The 23,033-nt window shown below is 39.1% G+C and overlaps 1 protein-coding gene across 7 annotated transcripts in view; it reads left to right on the forward strand.

Annotated features, from left to right (window-relative positions):
- LOC105491858 (dedicator of cytokinesis 8) overlaps positions 1–23,033 on the forward strand; it is a 238,265-nt gene that overhangs the window by 67,281 nt on the left and 147,951 nt on the right. For all 7 annotated transcript variants that reach the window (XM_071077713.1, XM_024796043.2, XM_071077714.1 and 4 more), the window contains 3 exons: positions 1,953–2,024; positions 16,957–17,080; positions 20,563–20,775. In XM_071077713.1, coding sequence (XP_070933814.1) covers positions 1,953–2,024; positions 16,957–17,080; positions 20,563–20,775 — 409 coding nt within the window. The remainder of the gene's footprint in view (positions 1–1,952; positions 2,025–16,956; positions 17,081–20,562; positions 20,776–23,033) is intronic.

The following is a 23,033-nucleotide window of genomic DNA, read 5'->3' on the forward strand; positions in this document are numbered from 1 at the left end:
GGGTGACATTATTGTGAACTGTTGCTGTCTTCTTCAGACAGTTCTCACTCACATAGGAGAACTGACCATATGTGTAGCTCTGATGTTTTAAAAATACACACTTTCCAGGAAACAAAAACATTGTCATTTTTGGGAAACATACTCCCCCATTTTCAGTCCATTTATTCAGGTATGACTTTAATATAAGGTAACACCTACTATTTTCTTCTTTAGTGAAGAATCACTTTATTTATTCATTTATGTAAAATTTATGGATATTTCCAAATATGGTCAGAATCTTGGAAAAAACTGTTTAAAATGCTTACAGTAGCCAGTCACCCCTGCTTGTTCCTGTGGTCCCAGCTACTCGGGAGGCTGAGGCAAGAGGATCACTTGAGCCCAGGAATTTGAGTTCCGCTTGGGCAAAATAGTGAGACCCTATTTCTTAAAAAACAAAAACAAAAAACAGTACAATGAATTTAGAGGAAGGAGGAGTGGGTTTTTTTTTTTTTTAATTTGATAAGGAAGATAATTTTTTTACTTAGCATCAGTTATTTAGTATACTATTGCCTTGTCAAAAGAATTTATAGGTAACACACCTGTCTGATAGCTTTAAGACAACCTCTACTATTTCAGTTGTTGCCAAAAAGTCTTCTGTATAATTAAGGCAGGGGAAGGTATCATCATCACACCACAGTAAACAATAGCTGATTCCTGTTGAACACCCTGTGCCTAGCCCAGAACTTTATGTTGAGGTGTGATGGCGTGATAGTGAAAAACATGAACGCTACAGGTGAGCTGCCTGGATTCAGGTCCCTGCCCCACCACTTGCTGCGTGACTCAGAACAAGATCTTTACCATCTCATTTTTCTGCAAAGTGAGAATAATAGTAGTGCCTACCCTATGGTGCTGATTGAGAATTAACTGAATTAATACATATACAATGATTGCCTCAGTGCATAATGTATAGTAAATTCTACCTAAGTGTAAACTATTAATATCATATATGCATCTTATTATGTGCCAGGCAGTCTTCTAAGCACTTTGCACACTTAACTGATTTAATCTTCATCAAAGCTGTCTACTAAAAGGGGCACTCTTACTACTCTAACGGCTTTAAGGTGAGGAAACTGAGGCACAGAAGGGTTGAGTGACTGGCTCGTGGTCACATAGCTATAAGGGATGAAACTGGGATTTGGGCAGTTAAGGCCCAGAGACTACATGTGTAACCTTTACAGTATTTCATCTAATACTAACAGCATGTCTCTTTTCTTACCTCCTTATTGCGAATGAGAAAATTAAGGCTTGTCACATTTGAGCCTTATTATTAAGCCTTATTATTAAGCATTTATTTCTGGTACTAATGCATTAGCAACAGTAGCAAAAAGCTTTGCTACAATTGTTATTTCTGATTTCAAGACTCTGAAGCACTTGAAGAGTATTGCTCATGGTGCATTCCTTAAGCAGACGTGACGGGAACCAACTGAATTAATGATCACCAACCAAAGCCAGTGTTTGCAAATTCGTCAAAGCATAAGACAACTGTTCTTTTTCCTGGTTTTCAAAAAGGAGAACATGCGTGTCCTAACAAGGTTACACATGCATAAAAAATATGTCCAAATTACCCTGTCAGAGATAGGTATTTATACTTGTTTTCCTTGTTTTGTATTTGATTACAGCTAGTTCTACCTGTCTTGTGTCAGAATGCCTTCAGGGATAGTTATAATTTAGCATGATTCTCTATAATAAAGAAAACCCACAAAGCAAAAAATGCCAACATGTTTGTCTCATCAAAGTAAAAATGTTTATTGCCTCAGGAATACTTCAGACATTTGGAATGACTGGGCAAGAACATCCTAAGCATTCTCACTGATAAGGATTTAAATTCATATCATGTTCCTTGCTTATGATAATGGATTGTTTTGTTTTTACCCAGTAATAACATGTGTTTATTTCATTTTCTACCTCATTAGGGTTGAACTGGACCCTCATGTCAGGGACTGTGTTCAAACCTACATCCGGGAGTGGCTAATCGTGAACCGAAAGTAAGTTACTTTTTTTCCACTTTTTATATATAAATATTAATTTATATTGTTAGTTTTTAAATATTTCTTAATGCTTTGAACAGTTCTAGGTTTACAGAAAAATTGCATGGAAAATAGAGTTCTCATGTACTCCCTCCTTATCCCCACCCTGTATCACACACACAGTTCCCCCTATTATGAACATCTTACTTTAGTGCGGTACATTTGTTACAGTAGCTAAGCCAATATGGATATGTTGTTATTAACTAAAGTCCGTATTTTACATTAGTGTTTACTTTTTGTGTTGTATATTCTATGGGTTTTGATGTATCTGCCTTTACAGTATCATATAGAATCGGTTCACTGCCCTAAAAATCCTCTGTGTTCCACCTGTTCATCCTCCCTCCCTGGCAACCCCTTTTCCTTTTTTACTGTCTCCGTAATTTCACCTTGTTCCTCAACGTCTTTTTGTGGCTTCATAGCTCATTTTTTTTTTATTGCTGAATATCTTTCATCACATGGCTGTACCATTGTTTATTTATCCATTCACTTAGTGAGAAAGAAAGTTCTATTTTAAACATAAAGAATAGACTGCAGGCTTGCCCAACCCCTAGCCCATGGGAAGCATGGAGCCCAGGATGGCTTTGAATGTGGTCCAACACAAATTCATAAACTTTCTTAAAACATTGGAGATTTTTTTTTTTGCGATGTTTTTTTAGATCATTAGCTATGGTTAGTGTTAGTGTATTTTATATTTGGCCTAAGATAATTCTTCTTCCAGTGTGGCCCAGGGAAGCCAAAAGATTGGGCACCTGGAATAGAGCCTTTTTGTTTTCTTCTAATTCTGATGAAGTCCTAGGGGGAAAAAATTAAATGAATTGAAACCTGGCCTCCGATTCAGAGGTGGTATTCAAGTTTATGACCAAGAAATAAATTACTTTCTGGCCTTCCAGTAAGGGATCTTTCTCTCCTGGATTAATCAAACCTTCTGTGACATTGTTCTGAGCTTTTTCTCTCCATGCCATGGACCTGAACAGCACTCTTTCATGAGAAACCTCTATGCCCATTGAAATTCTCAATCTACATGGGTGTACGTGTTGGGGAGTGAGATGTGGACTGTCTACAGATTAGGGCACACCCCACTAGAGACACATCACAGAACCTTTGACAAGGCATTAGTAGTTTAAAATTCTGACAGCCTCACTCCTCCTATACCTCAGTAGGAATTACTGTTCTATGGGGTAAATGATGAAAGACTTTGAGGATTGGGTTTTATCCAGCTCCTGGATGGGTGCCGTTGAGTTTGCGCTGAGGTTTTCTGGAATAATGTCAATATGCATATTATATTCAGCAATATTTTCGGCAGCAGAAAAAGAGAAAGCATTCGTTATTAAAAGTTATTAAGAGAAAGTTAGATGCTAATCCATCATCTGTTCTAATATGAATGGAAAACAAAGTTCGCTGGGCAGTCAAGTAAAATTATGGTTTGCTGATAATAAATAAAAGATTTCAGAACAAGTTGTTCTCAAGTTTTTAAATGCTATCATTGGAGGTACTTTCTGGACATTAAAGATCTAAAAAAATCTGAGAAGGAACAACAAATAGAAAGGTCCATTTTGATACATTTGGTTTTCAGATTTATTTTCTATTTCGGGCTTGCCCACTTTTTCATTTCTCATGGCAATACAAGCTTCTTGGAGTAGTGATTTTTCTTGATCTTGCACAAATGTAAAAGAAAAAAATGACTGTTTTTGGAATACTTTTTGTAGAAATTTTAGAAATAATTATGAAACAAAAATCACTCAGTTTCACTCTAGACAGATAATCATCATGAACATTTGATGTCTACCCTTTGAGTAATGTTGGGATTTTGGTATATGTTTGTATGAAAACTAAATAAGATTATAATATCATTTTTGTAACATGCATTTTCAGTTTTCACAGTAAAGAGTGATTCTATCCCTTTGCTATTAAATATTCTTCCTCAATACAATGATTAATGATTGCATAATATATTTATACCAAAATTTATTTAACCAATTTTAGTATTTAGACAATTCCTTACTTTTCAGTGTTATACTTAAAATGCAACAACATCCTTCTCACAAAAAATTTGTACATATTTATGATGTTTTCCTTTGGAATAAATTCCTACAAGAGGAATTTCTGTGTCAAAGGATATGCACAAATTTAAAGATTTGGAATGCTAGATCAAAAAGTATGCTGGGCACAATGGCTCACATTTATAATCTCACTCAGCACTTTGGGAGGTTGAGGTAGGAGGATCACTTGAACCCGGGAGTTCAAGACCAGCCTGGGCAATATACAGAGACCTCATCTCTACAAAAATAAAAATAAAAAATTTAACCGGGTGTGGTGACATGCACCTGTAGTCCTAGCTATTCAGGAGGCTGAGGCAGGAGGATCACTTGAGCCCAGGAGGTCAAGGCTGTAGTGAGTGATGATTGCATCATTGCACAACAGGCCAAGCAACAGAGGAAGACCCTATCTCAAAAAAAAAAAAAAAAAAAAAAAAAGGCCAGGCACAATGGCTCATGCCTGTAATCCCAGCACTTTGGGAGGCCAAGATGGGTGGATCACCTGAGGTTGGGAGTTCGAGACCAGCCTGACCAACATGGAGAAACCCCATCTCTACTGAAAATACAAAATTAGCCAAGCATGTTGGCGCGTGCCTGTAATCCCAGCTACTTAGGAGGCTGAGGCAAGAGAATCACTTGATCCCGGGAGGCGGAGGTTGTGGTGAGCCAAGATTGCGTCTTGCACTCCAGCCTGGGCAACAAGAGTGAAACTCCATCTCAAAAAATAAAAATAAAAAAAGATTAATTGTTGACACTATGTGCATGAATCCTCAAGAATATTAGATGTTATAATTTATCAACATTTCCAATTTTATTTGTTAAAAGGTTGTCTTTTATTTTCATTTTCTTTTATTATTAGATTAGGTATCTTTTTTCTATGTTTCTTGGCCATTTTTTATTTTTCCTGGTGTTCTGCTTATTCATGAAATTTGTACATCTCTATTAATGTATTTGTCTAGTCTAATGTATTTTTATAAACACTTTATTTGTTAAATACATTAATCCTTGTCTATCATGTGTTAAAAATGTCTTCCCCAGTATGCTTTTTGTCTTTTAAAGTTATTTTTAATTTTTAACATTGAGAATTATTTATATCAGTAAATCTATATTAATATTTTTCCTTATGATATTTAATTCTGGCATCATGCTTAAAATTTGATTCACAAACTTATTATTATTTTCTAAGAGTTTGGGATTAAAGCATTAATCCAGACCATTAGCCATTTGACTATTGCTTCTGTTCCCTTATGCGTCTCCATTTGTTTTTATCTTTTCTATAGAAGTAATGGTTATCCATATATTTATTCTATGCAAGTTTTTGCATCTTGTTCCTCCCCCAAAAGAAAGGAATATCTGTTTTAACTTTATGTTTGGCAACATTCTAGGGATGGGATTACCACTGGCCCAGTTCTCTGCACCCCTGTGTAATGGAGCAGTTCCCTTCCCAAAGGTCAACTAGTGGACAGGAGAAGTGTACAATTTCAGAACTCATTGTCAGTTTCTGACAAGCTTTCTTGTAGAAAAGATGCATCTCTTTCTAGCCCTCTGCCTGATTCTCTTGCACTCTGAATCTAACACTCTGCCCATGAAAACTACAATTCCTAGCACACACTCCTCCCAGGGATCATTCTGTCTCTATGTGCATCTGTCATGTTTTATCTGTGGGGAGAATCCAGTACACTATTGCCAGATGCCCTTCATCTCCCAACCTCACATAGTACATTTTTAGCTTGTTGTTTTCTGTGAGTTGTATCTGTATTGTTTTAGAATGATGGTAGAAGGAGAAGGGCAAGGAGAAGGTGGTGATTCATATAAATGAAACCAAGTGGAAGCTGTGATGCCTTCATAGATAAGCCACTACTATGAAGAAGGAGAATTCAGATTTCTGTATAGACACTGACCAGGGACTCGTGGGCAGGAAGGTGTACAACACCTTCTTATCTTTATTCAGTGAGTTCGCCTTTGGGGAGACAAAGATTGGTACATCCTTCTCTTTCCAGCTCCATCTGATCCACAGAGGTTCTGTCCAGATTCGGGCATTAGGTTATCTCTTCTTTTGGATGAGTTTCCATTTTTTCTGTGTCTTCATAAGTGGTTTACTAGAAAGTCAGAAGAGGATGCAATAGGGGTTGATGGCCATTTATTAATTAGTGATTGATTATTTAGCTCTCCTTTAATTTGTTTATGTGCCAAATAATGTATGATTGTTTTGAAAGAAATCAAGTAATATGGAGGTGCATTAAGGAAAAGGCAAATCTCATGCCTCACTACTTACCAGCGTCCTACCCTTCCCTTAACTCACTCTTCACTGTATAAAGCCCAGCTGTGTAACTTCCAGATCTTTTCATACCCTCACAAAAAAATATTTTTCTATTTATATTTTTCACATAAAGATATATGTATTAATGTATGTATTTATATATTATAAACTTTTTAAAAAATAACTGTCCATGTCAGAGCTATATCCCATTCTACTGAAATGCTGCCTAGTACTGAAAGGGTGAAGGAATGTGTCATAAATTATTGAAACTAAATGAGCATTTGGTTGTCTCCATTTTTCATAATTGCAAATAATACCAAAACAAACATCTCTGCACATTTGCCCCTACACATGTGTGTGAATATTTCTAAGGGTAGAAATGAAGCCAGTGTACATGGTATGCTCTGATAAGTACTGCCAAATTCTTCTCCAGAAAAGTCATGCTATTTCATTCCATTACCAACTGGGCATGAAACTGGTGTGTTTCCATATTCTTGTCAGTGCAGGATATTATTTATTAAAATAAAATTTAAATTCCTCCAGTCTTTTTTTTAGTGGTTTTTTTTTTTTTTTTTTTTTTTTTTTTGAGATGTAGTCTCACTCTGTCACCCAGGCTGGAGTGCAGTGGCGCAATCTCCACTCACTGCAAGCTCCGCCTCCCAGGTTCACACCATTCTCCTGCCTCAGCCTCCTGAGTAGCTGGGACTACAGGCACCTGCCACCATGCCAGGCAAATTTTTTGTATTTTTAGTAGAGATGGTGTTTCACTGTGTTAGCCAGGATGGTCTCGATCTCCTGACCTGGTGATCTGCCTGCCTCAGCCTCCCAAAGTGCTGGGATTACAGGCTATTATTTTAATCTGGAAGCTATTACACCTACTTTCTGAATACAGTTTCCTATCACCAAATTTCCTTTCCTTATGTGTTCTAAAATCCCGGTTAAATATGCACTTAACCATAAAACCGTAAGTCCCGCTCTTGAGTATTTACATAAAAACCTGTATGCAAATATAGCAGTTTAGCAGTTTTATTTGTAATTGCCAAACCTGTATAGCAGTTTTATTTGTAATCGCCAAAAACTAGAAAAAACCCAGATTGTACTCAGTTGGGTAGTAAACAAACTCTGGTAAATCCATGCAATGGAATACTACTCAGCAGTGAAATGGAACAAATAATTGATATATACAACATCATGGATGAATCTCAGATGCAGTATGCTAAGTGAAAGAAGCCAAACAAAGGCCGGGCGTGGTGGCTCATGCCTGTAATCCCAGCACTTTGGGAGGCTGAGGCGGGTGGATCACTTGAGTTCAGGAGTTCCAGACCAGCCTGACCAACATGGTGAAACCCTGTCTCTACTAAAACTACAAAAATTATCCGGGCATGGTGGCGCATGCCTGTAGTCCCAGTTACTCAGGAGACTGAGGCAGAAGAGTCGCTTGAACCCAGGAGGCAGAGGTTGCAGTGAGCCAAGATCATGCCATTGCGCTTCAGCCTGGTCAACAAAGCAAGACTCTGTCTTAAAAAAAAAAAGAAGCCGGACAAAAAAGATAACTGCATGATTTCATTTATCTGACATTCTGGATAAGATAAAGCTACAGCGATGGAAAACAGGTCCATGGTTACCAGGGTCTGGGAGTGGGGAAGGGGGCTGACTACAAAAGGACATGGGAGTGTCCTTGGGGGTTGCTGGCACTATAGTGCCTATGATGTAAAATCTGCCTTGGATCATTAAATTAGAAGAAATCAATTCCATTTATCCCAAATATTCCCTCCAAGTGAAATACTTTGGTAGCATATATAATAATAATTCAATAAATATTAGCTATTGTATTTATTAAGTAGTACATATCAGAAAACATACTAATATTAGCATGTCAAAAGAATGAATACAAAATTCTCTCCCATATATTGAATGTGCCATGGAGAGGGCGACCTGCCTTCCTCTGGAGGACCATACTTAATGAAGTCACTTTGCCTCATAAGGACATGCCTTTGTTATCCAGAACCATGCAGTCAAACACTGATTTAGTTAGCTCCTTTATTCCTCAATTATCTCCTTGCTGGTATTACATTTATCTATAATATCTAGAGATAGGCTTTTATGTCCTTGCTAGCTCTGGTAATGGTTTTGAATCCCACTTAGGGGGTAGGGGAGTAGAGTAATGGCCATTTGTGTTCCCTCCCACTCTCATCGTTCTGTAGGGCATTTGCCACTCAAGTTCTATAATTGAGACATTTAAATCATACAAATAATGCTGCCCATGAAGGATAGAGGAAATTTTTAGATTTCCTTTTAAACCTAACAGAGAAAGATTAAGTTACACAAAAATGTACAATACATGATCTCCAGTACATTGGAGGACATGTATTTTCTTACTTGAAATGTTTGTATTACTTAGACTGGAAGATTTATTAAACGATTTCTAGTCTATCATTCATGTCTACAGCACCAAATTTGGTGTCCTTGTTTTAAAAACAATACTGCTTTTCTCCCCATGACTTTTGAAAATGGTTCCTGGTTTACTGATTAGCATGGTGCCATGTTTGCTTGGTTGTCCCACCTTATAGCTGCATATTTTGATAACTTTGTGTGGATTAATGTTTGATGACGTCTTTTGGGTGGTATTAACTATTTTAAGCTTTATTTCCTATGTCATTTTCTCTAAATGAAGCAAAGAGGGATAAACTTGAGAATGTTTTTGATGCTTGGTGGAGAGCTGAACTCTTAAGTAATTAAACTTGTTTACATACTATATTTATTCTTGCCAGAGACAGTGAAACATTTCATGAGTGTTATGGGCAGCATCATAAAAGCCTTTAGACTTTGTTTTTCATCTGGGGTGATTAAGGTAATTCTGGAGGAAGGTTGAGCTCAAGGAGAGCTGGGATATCAAGGAATAGGGTATCATCTGTTTTATTACTCCATATTTTACTCCCAGTGAACTGGTAAACAATTAAAATTCAAACACATCAGTGCATATAATTCAGTTACTCCCAAAACACCATAAAAATGTCTCCCTGATCAATAATTGCTTATTATGACATGCATTTGTTGTGCTAGCTGTCAAGGTGCTTAGCTATTTGCTTTCTAAAAGTATGAAAAAGCAAACGCGGCTGATCAGCCTATGTGGTAACAAAGAGCAATCCAGCTGTGGATGTCACAGAGCCACTCTTGACCTGTTGTGCATAGACTCCTTCCCCACAAATCCAAACCCACTAAGACTCTCCAGGCTCTGTTATCACATGCCAGCCTGGTTCAGCTTGGATGCCCTCCTCACACCATATGGGTTCTGATTTTCTATGCCAGGCAGTCCGTCTTAAATGGATGCATCCTCACCCTGTTTGGGCTTCGACTTCCTATTCTGGACCTCCTTAGCTACTCCCACCCCAAGGCATGGAGGGCTGCCTTGTTCTGATGCACCTTATGATTTTAGCACCAAATTGTACAGGAAGGGAGAGAAGGGAAAGGGGAAAGAGGATGTAAAAGGAAAGAGAGGGTAGGGAATAGGAAAAAGAAGATGAGGAACACATAATTATTTTCTAATCCTCACAATAGGTCCTCAAAATGAGCAACATTTCCCCCTATTTCATACTTGAGGAAACTGTGCATCTGAAAGACAAAAGCCTTGCCCAAGGTCTATTAGTAGATTAAGGAGCCAGCATCTGCACCCAGTTCCTTCTGACGGCAGCGCCTGAATTCTTCCTGCTCCACCATACTGTCATTAAGGAGAATGCTCTCAAGACGTGCTTGGTCTTTGGATTGTCTCAAATGTGTTAGAATAGTGTTTTAAGAAAAGAAATGCAGATCTCCTGGGAAGCAATAGGTCGAGTTCATTTCATGAGAATCATTTTTCTAGCAGTTGGCCTATTTCCCCATTTTTCTCCTGTCTGCATCTAGGTACAACAGGAACTTGGCTTTATTTGATTCCGTTGCCAGGGTGGGGTAATGAGGCTGGGAGTCTCTTGTAGCCAGTGGCAGTGAGCCAGCAGTCACACTGCCTACCCAGCGATGGTTCCTTCTGCGGCCAGCACTTCTGGCATGAGTCATCTTTACATGCTTGCCAACCCTTGTCTTCTCCTCCCCAGCCAGGTTCACCCTTGCTGACATGAGGGAGCTTTGAGACTTTCTGAAGTTTTTAAATGGGGAAGTAGATGTTAAACCTAGTATGAGGAAGAGAGGGAAAGTTTGCTCTAGTTTCAAACACACAGTCATAGAAGATGCTGGTCTTAATGCTTTCCATAGCAAAAACCCTGAAGTCTTAAAGTGTGCGTATTGTGAACTGAAGTTTTAACACTATTGTGTAACTAATTTGTTAATGCCCATTTGTCATTGACTGTGGGGTCCATCTGAAAAACACAAACACTAACAAAATGGAAGACAGAAAAGAAAGCAAGCATCATTTGTGTACAATAGCCAAGGAACAATAGCCAAATAAATTTGATGGTCCCAAAAGTGAAGCCTCTTTTGAGGAGAAAATTTGATTTTAAATTAGGGCCAGGTGGGGTGGCTCATGCCTGTAATCCCAGCACTTTGGGAGGCAGAAGCGGGTGGATCACCTGAGGTCAGGAGTTCGAGACCAGTCTGGCCAACATGGCGAAACCCTGACTTTACTAAAAATACAAAAATTAGCTGGGCATGGTGGTGCATGCCTGTGATCCCAGCTACTCGGGAGGCTGAGACAGGAGAATTGCTTGAACCCAGGAGGTGGAGGTTGCAGTGAGCCAAGAACGTGCCACTGTACTCCAGCGTGGGTGAAGGAGCCAGAGTCTGTCTCAAAAAAAAAAAAAAAAAAAAAAAGATTTTGACTTTTTTCAGATTAGTGCATGAACTTTTATTATAAAACTTTAAAGCTAGGGAAAATGTCTTAGAATTCACCTCATGTTCATGCTTTACCCTATGAAGAAACAGAGGCACAGAGAGAAATAACTTGAGGATAATGGAAACGTGCACACGTCTGTAAGTGTGTGTGTGTGTGTGTGTGTGTGTGTGTGTGTGTGTGTCAGAGAGAAAGAGAGATGTTCCCTTGTAAGTAAACACTCTTGGAAATAGGTGCATTTTATTATAAGACAAAAAGTAACGCTAAAGCTGATATAGTTCTGGTTGCTAAGCCTCACACACAAAAGGTCTTTAGGTAGCTGCTTCCTGATTTTTATTTCTGTGGCCCAAAAATTCTCTTTGTAAACCTTCGTGTCATGTCATACTAAACCTTTGACATCAATACCCTTTAAAATATACAGGTCCTTTAAAAAAAAGACAAAGGGCAAATACCAATGTGGGAAACTTGAATTTTAATTGTTTGTTTCAATGTTAGAATGAATTAATGTTAGATAAATTCTTTGGTAATTTTTCCCCTTAAAATTGGATTTTTCAAGAAACATCACTGGTTTGATATATTGTTATGTGGGATAGCATAATTTTAGGGGACAACTTAATATCTGCATTTATTTGTCACTGCTTTGAGTTGGTTTTTGTCCCCTGACCCCCAGCCGGGATGTTAGATCACACAGATTTTTTTTTTCTTTGAGCCATTAGGGAGAGTCCAAAACAGTCACTTTATGCAGTAGGAAAGCTTGCCCAGTCAGCACACACAGATATGTTGTTGCCTGATTTATATTTGTGAGAGTAACTTTTAAGAAGCTAGCAAGTTTATGAAATGCATGTGAGAATTTCTCTCAAATAACCCTGTTAATGGACAGTCCAGCAATCCTCCCATCTCACCCTCTCATGTAGCTGAGACTACAGGCAGGTGGCACCATACTCAGCTAACTTTTTGTGTTTTTTTAGATATGTGGCTTCACCATGTCACCCAGGCTGGTCTCAAACTCCTGGGCTCAAGCGGTCCTCCCACCTTGGCCTCCCAGAGTGCTGGGATTACAGGTGTGAGCCACTGCACCCAGCCTGTATATTTTTCTTGAAATCCTTTTTGAATGTTTAGTCTTGTTTTCTTATTCAGAGTACACCTTGTTCATTATTTATTTATTTTTCATTTCCCCAATTTAGCCTGCTTTCCACCCAGCTCTAGCAACATAGGTTTGGGTCAGAGAAATTCAAGTAGCCAGGGGACACTAAAGATGGCCCGTTATGGTAGGCCTTGAGTTGAATTAGTCACCAAGCTAGTCTTATCTCTTTTCTAGGCCTAATTCTTGCCTTTTTTTTTTTTTTTTTTTTTGGCTCAAAACAAATTGTTTGTCTTTAGAACACAATAAAATCCAGGGAGAGTGTCCTGTTCTTCCTACAGACGTCACTGGGACATCTTATTCTTTAATTAATTCAGTCAACTGAAATTGGTCAAATACCTGCTCTCTGTGCCAGAGTTACAAACTTTGTATTTCTATAATTGCTAGTAGCTGTCTTACATTTCTTATTTTATCTATCTGGCATGTGATATGCCTAATACCTTCCATTATCACCTCATGTCCCTTTACCAGCTTGGTAGTTTTTCTGTTAGTTCAGGAAATCAAACAAAATGGTGTGTGACCTGGAGGAACTAGAAAAACAAGAGCAAACCAACCCTAAAGCCAGCAGAAGAAAAGAAATAACCAAAATCAGAGCTGAAAAAAAATTGAAAATCCATACAAAAGATCAATGAAACCAAAAGTTTGTTATTCAAAAAAAAAAAAAAAAAGACAAGGTTGATAGACCACTAACTAGATTAATAAAGAAAACAAGAGAGAAGATCGATCCAAATAAGCACAATCAGAAATGACAAAAATGACACTACAACTGATGCCTCTGAAATATAAAAAATCATCAGAGACTGTTACAAATACCGCTATGCACACAAACTAGAAAACCTAGAAGAAATGGATAGATACCTGGAAACAGACCAATAATGAGTTCTGAAATGGAATCAGTAATACAAAACCCACCCCAAAAAGCCCTTGATCAAATGGATTCACAGCCAAATTATACCAGACATATAAAGAAGAACTAGTACCAATCCTACTGAAATCATTTCAAAAATTCAAGGAGGAAGGACCCCTCCCTAACCCATTCTACAAAGCCAGCATCATTCTGATACCAAAACCTGGCAGAGACACAGCAGAAAAGAAAACTTTAGGCCAATATCCCTGATAAACATTGACACAAAAATCCTCAACAAGATACTAGCAAACCAAATCCAGCAGCACATTGAAAAGTTAATTCATCACATTCAAGTAGGCTTTATTCCTGGGATGCGAGGTTGATTCACCATACACAGATCAATAAATGAAACTCATCACATAAACAGAATTAAAAACAAAAACCACAGGATAATCTCAATAGACACAGAAAAGGCTTTTAACAAAATTCAACATCTCTTCATGTTAAAAACCCTCAACAAATTAGGCATTGAAGGAACATACCTCAAAATAGTAAGAGCCATCTATTATTCAACTATCCACGGCCAACATCATACTGACTGGGCAAAAGCTGGAAGCATTTCTCTTGAGAACTGGAACAAAACAAGGATGCCTACTCCCACCACTTATATCAACATAGTACTGGAAGTGCTAGCCAGAGAAATCAGGCAAGAAAAAGAAATAAAAGACGTCCCATTAGGAAGAGAGGAAGTCAAACTAGCTCTGTCATAGTGCAGGCAATATAATTCTGTACCCAGAAAACACTGCAGACCCTGCTAAAAGGCCCCTAGAACTGACAAACAACTTCAGTAAAATTTCAGGATACAAAATCAATGTACAAAAGTCAGTAACATTTCCACACACCAATAATGTCTAAGTTGAGAGCCAAATCAAGAATGTAATTCCATTTATTCTTTTGAATAAAATACCTAGGAATACAGCTAATCAAGGAGGTGAAAGATCTCTACAATGAGAATTACGAAACACGCTGAAAGAGATCAGAGGTGACACAAACAAATGGACAAATATGCTCATGGATAGGAAGAATCAATATTGTTAAAACGGCCATAGTGCCCAAAGAGATTTTTAGATTCACTGCTATTCCTAACTACCAACATCATTTTTTCACAGAATTTGAAAAAAAAAAAAAAACCTATTCCAAAATTCATGTGGAACCAAAAAACCTGAATAACCATAGCAATCTTAAGCAAAAAGAACAAAGCCAGTGGCATCACACTATGTGACTTCATACTACACTACAAGGCTACGGTGACCAACACAGCATAGTCCAGGTACAAAAATAGACACATAGACCAATAGAACAAGTTAAAGAATCAGAAATAAAGCTGCACACCTACAGCCATCTGATCTTTGACAAAGTTGACAATAACAAGCCATGAGGAAAGGTCTCCCTATTCAATAAATGGTGCTGGAGTAACTGGCTAGTCATATACAGAAGACCAAAACTGGACCCCTCCCTTTAATCATATATAAACATTAACTCAAGATGGATTAAGGACTTAAATGTAAGACCTAAAATTACAAAAACCCTAGAGAAAAAAACTAGGAAATAGTATTCTGGACATTGGCCTTGGTAAAAAATTTATGAATAAGTCCCCAAAAGCAATTGTAACAAAAACAAAAATTGACAAGTGGGACTTAAGTAAACTAAAGAGCTTCTGCACACTAGAAGAAACTATCAACAGAGTAAACTGACAACCTACTGAATAGGAGAAAATATTCACAAACTGTAAATCTGAAGAATGTCTGATACCCAGAATCTATAAGGAACTTAAATAATTCAACAAGCGAAAACCAAACAACCCCATTTGAAAATGGGCAAAAGACATGAACAGATACTTCTCAAAAGAAGTCATACGTGTAGCCAACAAATACATGAAAAAATGCTCAGCATCACTAATCATTAGATAAACACAAATCAATACCACAATGTGATACCAACTCACACCTGTTGGAATGACTGTTATTGAAAAGTCAAAAAATACACTGGGCATGGTAGCTTATGCTTGTAATCCCAGCATTTTGGGAGGCTGAGGCAGGAGGATTATTTGAAGCCAGGAGGTTGAGACCAGCCTATGCAATGTAGCAAGACGTGTCTCACAAAACATCAAAATAAATGAAACAAACAACAACAACAACAACAAAGAAAATTAGCTGGGTATGGTGGCGTGTACCTATATTCCCACCTACTGGAAGGCTGAGGTGGGAAGATTGCTTGAGCCTAGGAATGCAAGGCTGCAGTAAGCTATAATCACACCACTGCACTCCATCCTGGATAGCAGAACAAGACCCCTCTCTCAAAAAAAAAAAAAAAAAAAGGCAAAAATTAATATGTTGGAAATTAGTTCCGTCACTATGGAATGCATTGTGAAGATTTCTGAAAGAACTTAAAACAGAACTACCATTCAACCCAGCAATCCCACTCCTGGGTCTATACCCAAAGAAAAATAAATTGTTCTACAAAAAAGACACATGCACTTGTATGTTCATCACAGCACAATTCACAATAGCAAAGACATGGAATCAACCTAGATGCCCATCAACAGTGGACTAGATAAAGAAAATGTGGTACATATACACCATGGAATACTACACAGCCATAACAAAGAACAAAATCATGGGTTCCTTTTTTTTTTTTTTTTTTTGTAGCAACATGAATGCAGCTGGAGGCCATTATCCTAAATGAATTAACACAGGAACAGAAAACCAAATACCACATGTTCTTATTTATAAGCAGGAGCTAAACATTGGGTAAACACGGGCATAAAGATAACATGGTAGACACCGGGGACTACTAGAGAAGGGAGGATGGAAGCAGGCGTGGGTTGAAAAACTGCCTGTTGAGTACTCTGGTCACTACGTGGGTGATGTCAGCATCATTCATACATCAAGCCTAAGTGACATGCAGTTTACCCATGTAATGAATTTGCACATGTATCCCTTGAGCCTAAAATAAAAGTCAGAAAAAAATAAAAGATAAGATATTCCTTATACTCAACAAAAATTAAAATGGCACGTGTTTATGCACTTGACTTTGCAGCATGTTTTCCAAAGATGTCTTTGAGTCATAAAAATGGGAAATACACATGTTGGTTTCTCTCGTCATCACTTGACAACTTATATGCTTTACCTTTCTTATGATGGTCTCATTTCTTCAGTGACAGGACTAGACATTCTATTTTAAACTCTGTCCAGAGCTGCATATTATTCAACACAATTTTAACAGAGTTCAAAGAGCAGAGATTGAGGATGTTTGCAAAGATAAATCATTTATTTTTATTTTTTCGTAACCATGTCCCGCCTATTTTATTCATTATTAAGAACATTGATGTGAAGATGAAATGGTTTTCTCTATTTTTATCTTCAAACGATCTCTATTTGCGGCTTCTGCACATTGCTAGACCCAGCCACTTACACTAGGGTCATAGTTTAGCTTCAGCTCGGAGCCAAATGCCCCACAGCTGAAATGACCACACCTCCGAAGTGGCATTTTCCCAGGCCATGCCTCCCTTTAATAATGAGCCAGCCGGGGGGTAAGTTTGTATCTCATTACAACAGAGCCTTGTATTAGGCCTGGTGCATAATTAAATGTGAGGAATTACAATCGCTTCCCTCTTTGAAAGCTCTCTCAGCACCATGTCTACACTTAAGCCATTACTTTTATTTTTAATCTAATGGTTTGCCTCTCTCCCTCTTTCTCTCTCCAAATTAAATATCAACCATAAAAGGAACCAAGGAAGTCCAGAAATTTGTGGCTTTAAAAAGACTGGATCTCGAAAAGATTTTCACAAGACACTTCCAAAACAGACGTTTGAGTCGGAAACCTTGGAGTGCAGTGAACCCGATGCTCAGGTATTTCCTATCAACAAACACGGTTACCAAGTTACTGGACTCTTCTGCCCAGGGCATGCTGTCAATTTTACAAACTCGAATAAAGGATAGACACACAGAAAGTTTGAGTAGGAGGAACTTTACCATTTGAGTCAGTGATATATTTTTTTCAAATTTATTTATAGCTACAGAAATCGGTGTTCAAATGAAAACCCAGAAACCTAATGATTAACATAGAAAAAAGTGGAAAAGTTCTAATTGGGGGACAGAGACACCTTGGGCCCATCCCTAGAACAATTCCTGCAGAGACTCTTGGTGCCCCTAAGGCAAACTACAGAGTAATGAAAAGCTCCATGCTGAGGCCAGAATACTGCATTCTCCTAGTGATTCTACCATGTGCTAACTCTCTAACTTCAGGCAGGATAATTAAACTTACTGGGCTTCAGTTTCCTCTCCTGGGAAACAAGGATGATAATACTAACTCATGAGGTTATTTGAGTATTAAATGAGTTAATATCCATAAAGAATTAGAATAATGCCAAGTACACTTAGTGCCTAGTAAATGCTGGCCACTGTTATTGTTGTTGTCATTATTCTTTTTTTTTTTTTTTTTTTGAGACAGAGTCTCGCTCTGTCACCCAGACTGGAGTGCAGTGGTGCCATCTAGGCTCACTGCAAGCTCCGCCTCCTGGGTTCACACCATTTTCCTGCCTCAGCCTCCCGAGTAGCTGGGACTACAGGCGCCTGCCGCCACACCCGGCTAATTTCTTTTTGTATTTTTAGTAGAGATGGGGTCGATCTCCTGACCTGGTAATCCACTCATCTCAGTCTACAAAAGTGCTGGTATTACAGGTGTGAGCCACTGCACCCAGTTGGTTGTCATTATTCTTATAAAGTGATTACAGTTTAAAATTCAAGTTAAAGTGTACATATTGTGAAATGAACTTTTAACACTATTCTGTAACTAATTTTTTAAATGCCTGGGGTCATTTGAAGAACTCCAGCAAACACTCTAACAAATAGAAGACAGAAAGAAACGAAGCCTTCATTTGCATAAAACAGCCAAAGAACAGTAGCCAAATAAATTTCATGTTTCCAAAAGTTAAGCTCTATGCACCTATGTTCACAGCAGCATTATTCACAGTAGCCAAAAGGTAGAAGCAACCCAAGTGTCCATCCATAATGAATGGATAAACAAAACGTGGTTGCCAGGGGCTGGGGGAGGGAGGAGTGGGAAACTTGTTTAATGGGTAGAGTCTCCTATCTATTTGTGAATGAATGAATTAATTAATTAATGAGACAGGGTCTCACTTTGTCACCCAGGCTGGATTGCAGAAGAAGTCATCGTGGCCGGTCGTGGTGGCTTATGCCTGTAATCTCAGCACTTTGGGAGGCCAAGGCAGGTGGATCACTTGAGGTCAGGAGTTCAAGACCAGCCTGGCCAACATGGTGAAACCCCGTCTCTACTAAAAATACAAAATTAGCCAGGCGTGGTGGCACGTGCCTGTAATCCCAGCTACTCAGGAGGCTGAGGCAGGAGAATCACTTGAACCCAGGAGGTAGAGGCAGCAGTGAGCTAAGATTGTGCCATTGCACTCCAGCCTAGCCAAAAAGAGTAAAACTCCATCTAAAAAAAGAAAAAAAATTCAATCTTTCCTGTTAGCTTTATTAAATATACTTTAACTTTAGAAGCACAATAATTAGAACTGGCCAAACTTTAAAAAATTTTTTCACAAAGAAATTAGTAACTTGTAGGGTCATTTATAATCTTTTTCTCTGTTGATTTTTACAGTTTTAAAAAGTTAATACATTAATGTATTTATTTACTTATTTTTTGAGATGGAGTCTCGCTCTTGTTACCGAGGCTGGAGTGCAGTGGCACAATCTCAGCTCATTGCAACCTCTGCCTCCCAGGTTCAAGTGATTCTCCTGCCTCAGCCTCCCAAGCAGCTGGGGTTACAGGCACCAGCCACCACGCCCAGCTAATTGTTTTGTATTTTTAGTAGAGATGGGGTTTCACCATGTTGGCCAGGCTGGTCTTGAACTCCTGACCTCAGGTGATCCGCCCACCTCGGCCTCCCAAAGTGCTGGGATTACAGGCATGAGCCCAATATTTTAAAAATAGTACATTATTACAGAAGCTAGATGTGAACTTTAAATTATGATCAGAAAATTAGTGTGCCTGACAGATTCTATGGTTGTCTGGGCCTGTGACATTCACACCTTTGTGATGTTCATCCCCGACTGTGGGTGGGACCTGGGACTTGCTTCTATCAAAACAATATGGCAAAGCATGATAGGATGTCACTTGTGATCATATTGTAGCAACCAAAATGGATTAAAGACTTAAATGGGGCCAGGCGCAGTGGCTCACCCCTGTAATCCCAGCACTTCGGGAGGTTGACAGGGGCAGATCACCTAAGGTCAGGAATTTGAGACCAGCCTGGCCAATATGGTGAAACCCCATCTCTACTAAAAATACAAAAATTAGCCGGATGTGGTGGTAGATGCCTGTCGTCCCAGCTACTAGGGAGGCTGATGCAGGAGAATCACTTGAACCCAGGAGGCGGAGGTTGCAGTGAGCTGAGATGGCACCATAGCACTCAAGCCTAGGTGTTGCAGCAAGACTCGGGCTAACACAATGAAACCCCGTCTCCACTAAAAATACAAAAAAAAAAAAATTAGCCGGGCGAGGTGGCGGGCGCCTGTAGTCCCAGCTACTCGGGAGGCTGAGGCAGGAGAATGGCGGGAACCCAGGAGGCGGAGCTTGCAGTGAGCCGAGATCGCGCCACTGCACTCCAGCCTGGGCGACAGAGCGAGACTCCACCTCAAAAAAAAAAAAAAAAAAAAAATGGTAATCATACCTCACTGCAGCCTTGAACTCCTGGGCGGGGTTCAAGCAGTCTTCCTACCTAAACCTCGCAAGGAGCTAAGACTGTGGGTGCACACCACCATGCCTGGCTAAGTTTTGCCTTTTTTTTTTTTTAGGGACTGAGTCTCATTGTGTTGCCCAGGCTAGTCTTGAACTCCTGGCCTCAAGCAATCCTCCCACCTTGTCTACCCAAAGTACTGGGATTAAAGGCATAAACCACTACACCTGGCCCAGTCTCCTTTTTGTTACACCTTCCTCCAGTTCTGTTTTGCTCTAGTGTGAGACATGAGCATGGTTCATTAAGAGGCTTGGCCCCCCAGCCCCAGGAAAGAACAAGCCAACAACCAATAGGAATGTAGAGCTGTTTTTAGTCCTTTCCTCAGGACTGGTTTGTCTGCATATGACGAGTAACTACCTGCTTCAGGTGAGAAGGAGACATTTAATTTTAGAATAGTCCAGCCAGGGAGCTAAGGTGTCATTCTTCTCAAATCCCCAGTTTCTTCAGAAGACTTGAGGCCTGGCTGAGATTCTGTAGTCCCAAATTGGAGCAGTCTTGAGACATCCAAGATTCTTCAGTTCTCATTTTAGACTCGCTGTCTCTCTCACAAAGACCCACTGTTTTCTCTCACAGGCAGGCCCCCGCCACTTAAACGTGCTGTGCGATGTGTCTGGGAAAGGCCCCGTCACTGCCTGTGACTTTGACCTCCGTAGCCTGCAGCCTGACAAGCGGCTAGAAAACCTCCTGGAGCAAGTGAGTGCCGAGGACTTTGAGAAGCAGAACGAGGAGGCCCGGAGGACCAATCGGCAGGCCGAGCTCTTTGCCCTTTACCCGTCAGTGGACGAGGTGGGTGCCGCTGTCTCCACACTGGAGAATCTCAGTGAAGACTCTGAGAGTCATGTGGACAATTGTGTTGTTCATTATTACTGTACAACAGCCCATGATATCAGGGCTCACTTGTATGATTTCTGGAGCCTTGCTTTTCACTCAGGCAAGCCTGTGTGTCGTAGTAGAGCCAATATTGATGATCGTGCAGATGGGATTCTGATGATAATAACAACTGGAATTTTCATAGCACTTTACAAAATATGTTCACTAAGAGCATCTCATTTAATCCCTGAACGTTTCAAGAGTCTACATGTAGTAATCACACCCAGCAAGTCAAACCATCCTATTATTTGAGGGTATGTGGCCACTAATCCATTGAGACATTCGTTACTTAAACTTTGATGTTCTTTAACGCTTTGCTACTTTCTTTTTAATGATCTCTATGAGCAACAAGAGAGACCTGCTTTGAAAACATTTCAAGCTAAGATAATCACAGTCCATGCTCCCAATGTGTAGGACTTTGGGATCTTGATTGTGTACTTCTTCATTTATTGGGGCTGACCGACAACAATAGGATAATGTGGACTTTGCCTGTGGTCACTGCCTGGGGCACTTTGGATGCAATGAGAGGTGACCATTACTGAAGCTTTGTGTCTGTCTGAACTCCTCGTACTGTATAGAAGGCTCTCTGTTTTCCCCGCTGTGTGTGAGGTTATCTCCGCTTCTGGGTCTTGGCAGAACAGATTACTGCTATATCTCTGCTGTCCAAATTTTATTAAAAGTTCAGTTGCAAGAAACAAGATTTGAGGAAACTTTGCATAAAAGATATTCTATCTACGTGCCTCTAAATATTTGAAATTCGATCCTTGGATTAAGCAAGGCAATCAGAGAGCCTGATACCCCCACCCTTCTGGATTGTGTTTGCTAACCTGCCCTTCAGTGAGCTCACCACTGGTCAGCAAGGAGGACAATAAAGGAAACAGCAGTCGTGAGGTAGGATATCATGTCCACATGGAAATACTATTGTTGACATTGACCTACTCACCATCTAGCACCTTCCTCTTTGATGATCTAAAGGACAATTAGCCTTCAAGTCTTCAGAGAAAGAAGCGCGCTTCTGCTGAGATAATATGAACACTTAGAGATTGTGCTCATTTTGTAACTAACTCTCTTCAATTCTTTACTTCAAGCAAATTTCTGTCCACCTTCACCAAACGTGGCAGCTTGCTGATTGGTGTCCTGAATTTACTCCAGCTTTCTTTTCTTATCCTGATTTTCTAAGCACCTTGGTTTCCTCATCTATTTTTATTTTATTTGCAGTTTTTGTCAGCAGCTTCAAATGCTCTTCTGAATGAGGCAGATTATAAAAATAAATTATCCCACTTATATATAGACTCTAAAAAAGTGGATCTCATAGAAACAGAGTAGAAAGGTGGTTACCAGGGGCTGTGGGGAGAGGGAGAGGTGTTTCTCAAAGGCTGCAAAGTCTCAGACTGGAGGAATACGTTTTAGTGACCTGTTGCACTGCATAGTGACCAGAGTTAATAATAAGGTGTTGTATATTTCAAAACTGCTTTTAAAAAAGATTTTTAATGTTCTCATCACACACACACAAAAGGTAAGTTGGTGAGGTGATAGATACATTAATTAGCTTGATTTAGTCTTTCTACAATGTATGCAAAGATCAAACCATTACTTGATTTAATCTTTCTACAATATATACATAGATCAAAACATTACTTGATTTAATCTTTATACAATGTATACATAGATGAAACCATTACACTGTACCCCATAGCTGTAGATAATTACTATTTGTCAATTAAAAAATAAATTAATAAAGTATGAATAATGTGAGCAATATCATCATCTCCATTCCTCACATTAGAAAGCAAGCATTAGGCTGAAGAGCTTTTTCAAGATTCAACAGATAAATTAAATTATAAAATGGGGCCCTAACTTGTTAACTACAAAGTTCATGTTCCCTTGTTTATGTATCTACATACATATGACTATCTGGTATGTTAGCACACATAACTGAAATCCAAAGATGATATTTTTAAATATCATGTAACTTTTTAGTTTCCATCTACAACATTAAGACTTTTTACCAGATTTGTCAAGATATGTTATATCAGACTGATTTGGCTTTTACTTTTCTCCCTCTTCCTCTCATTTCTGTGATGGAGATGCCAACATGTAATAGAGGGATCCAAAGTGGATGCCAGAAGAGAGAGAACAGTTAGAGGATGCAGAGAATATGTCCAGTGAGACTT

The sequence above is a fragment of the Macaca nemestrina genome, chromosome 14 (assembly GCF_043159975.1).
Source record: "Macaca nemestrina isolate mMacNem1 chromosome 14, mMacNem.hap1, whole genome shotgun sequence".
Taxonomy (NCBI): Eukaryota; Metazoa; Chordata; class Mammalia; order Primates; family Cercopithecidae; genus Macaca; species Macaca nemestrina.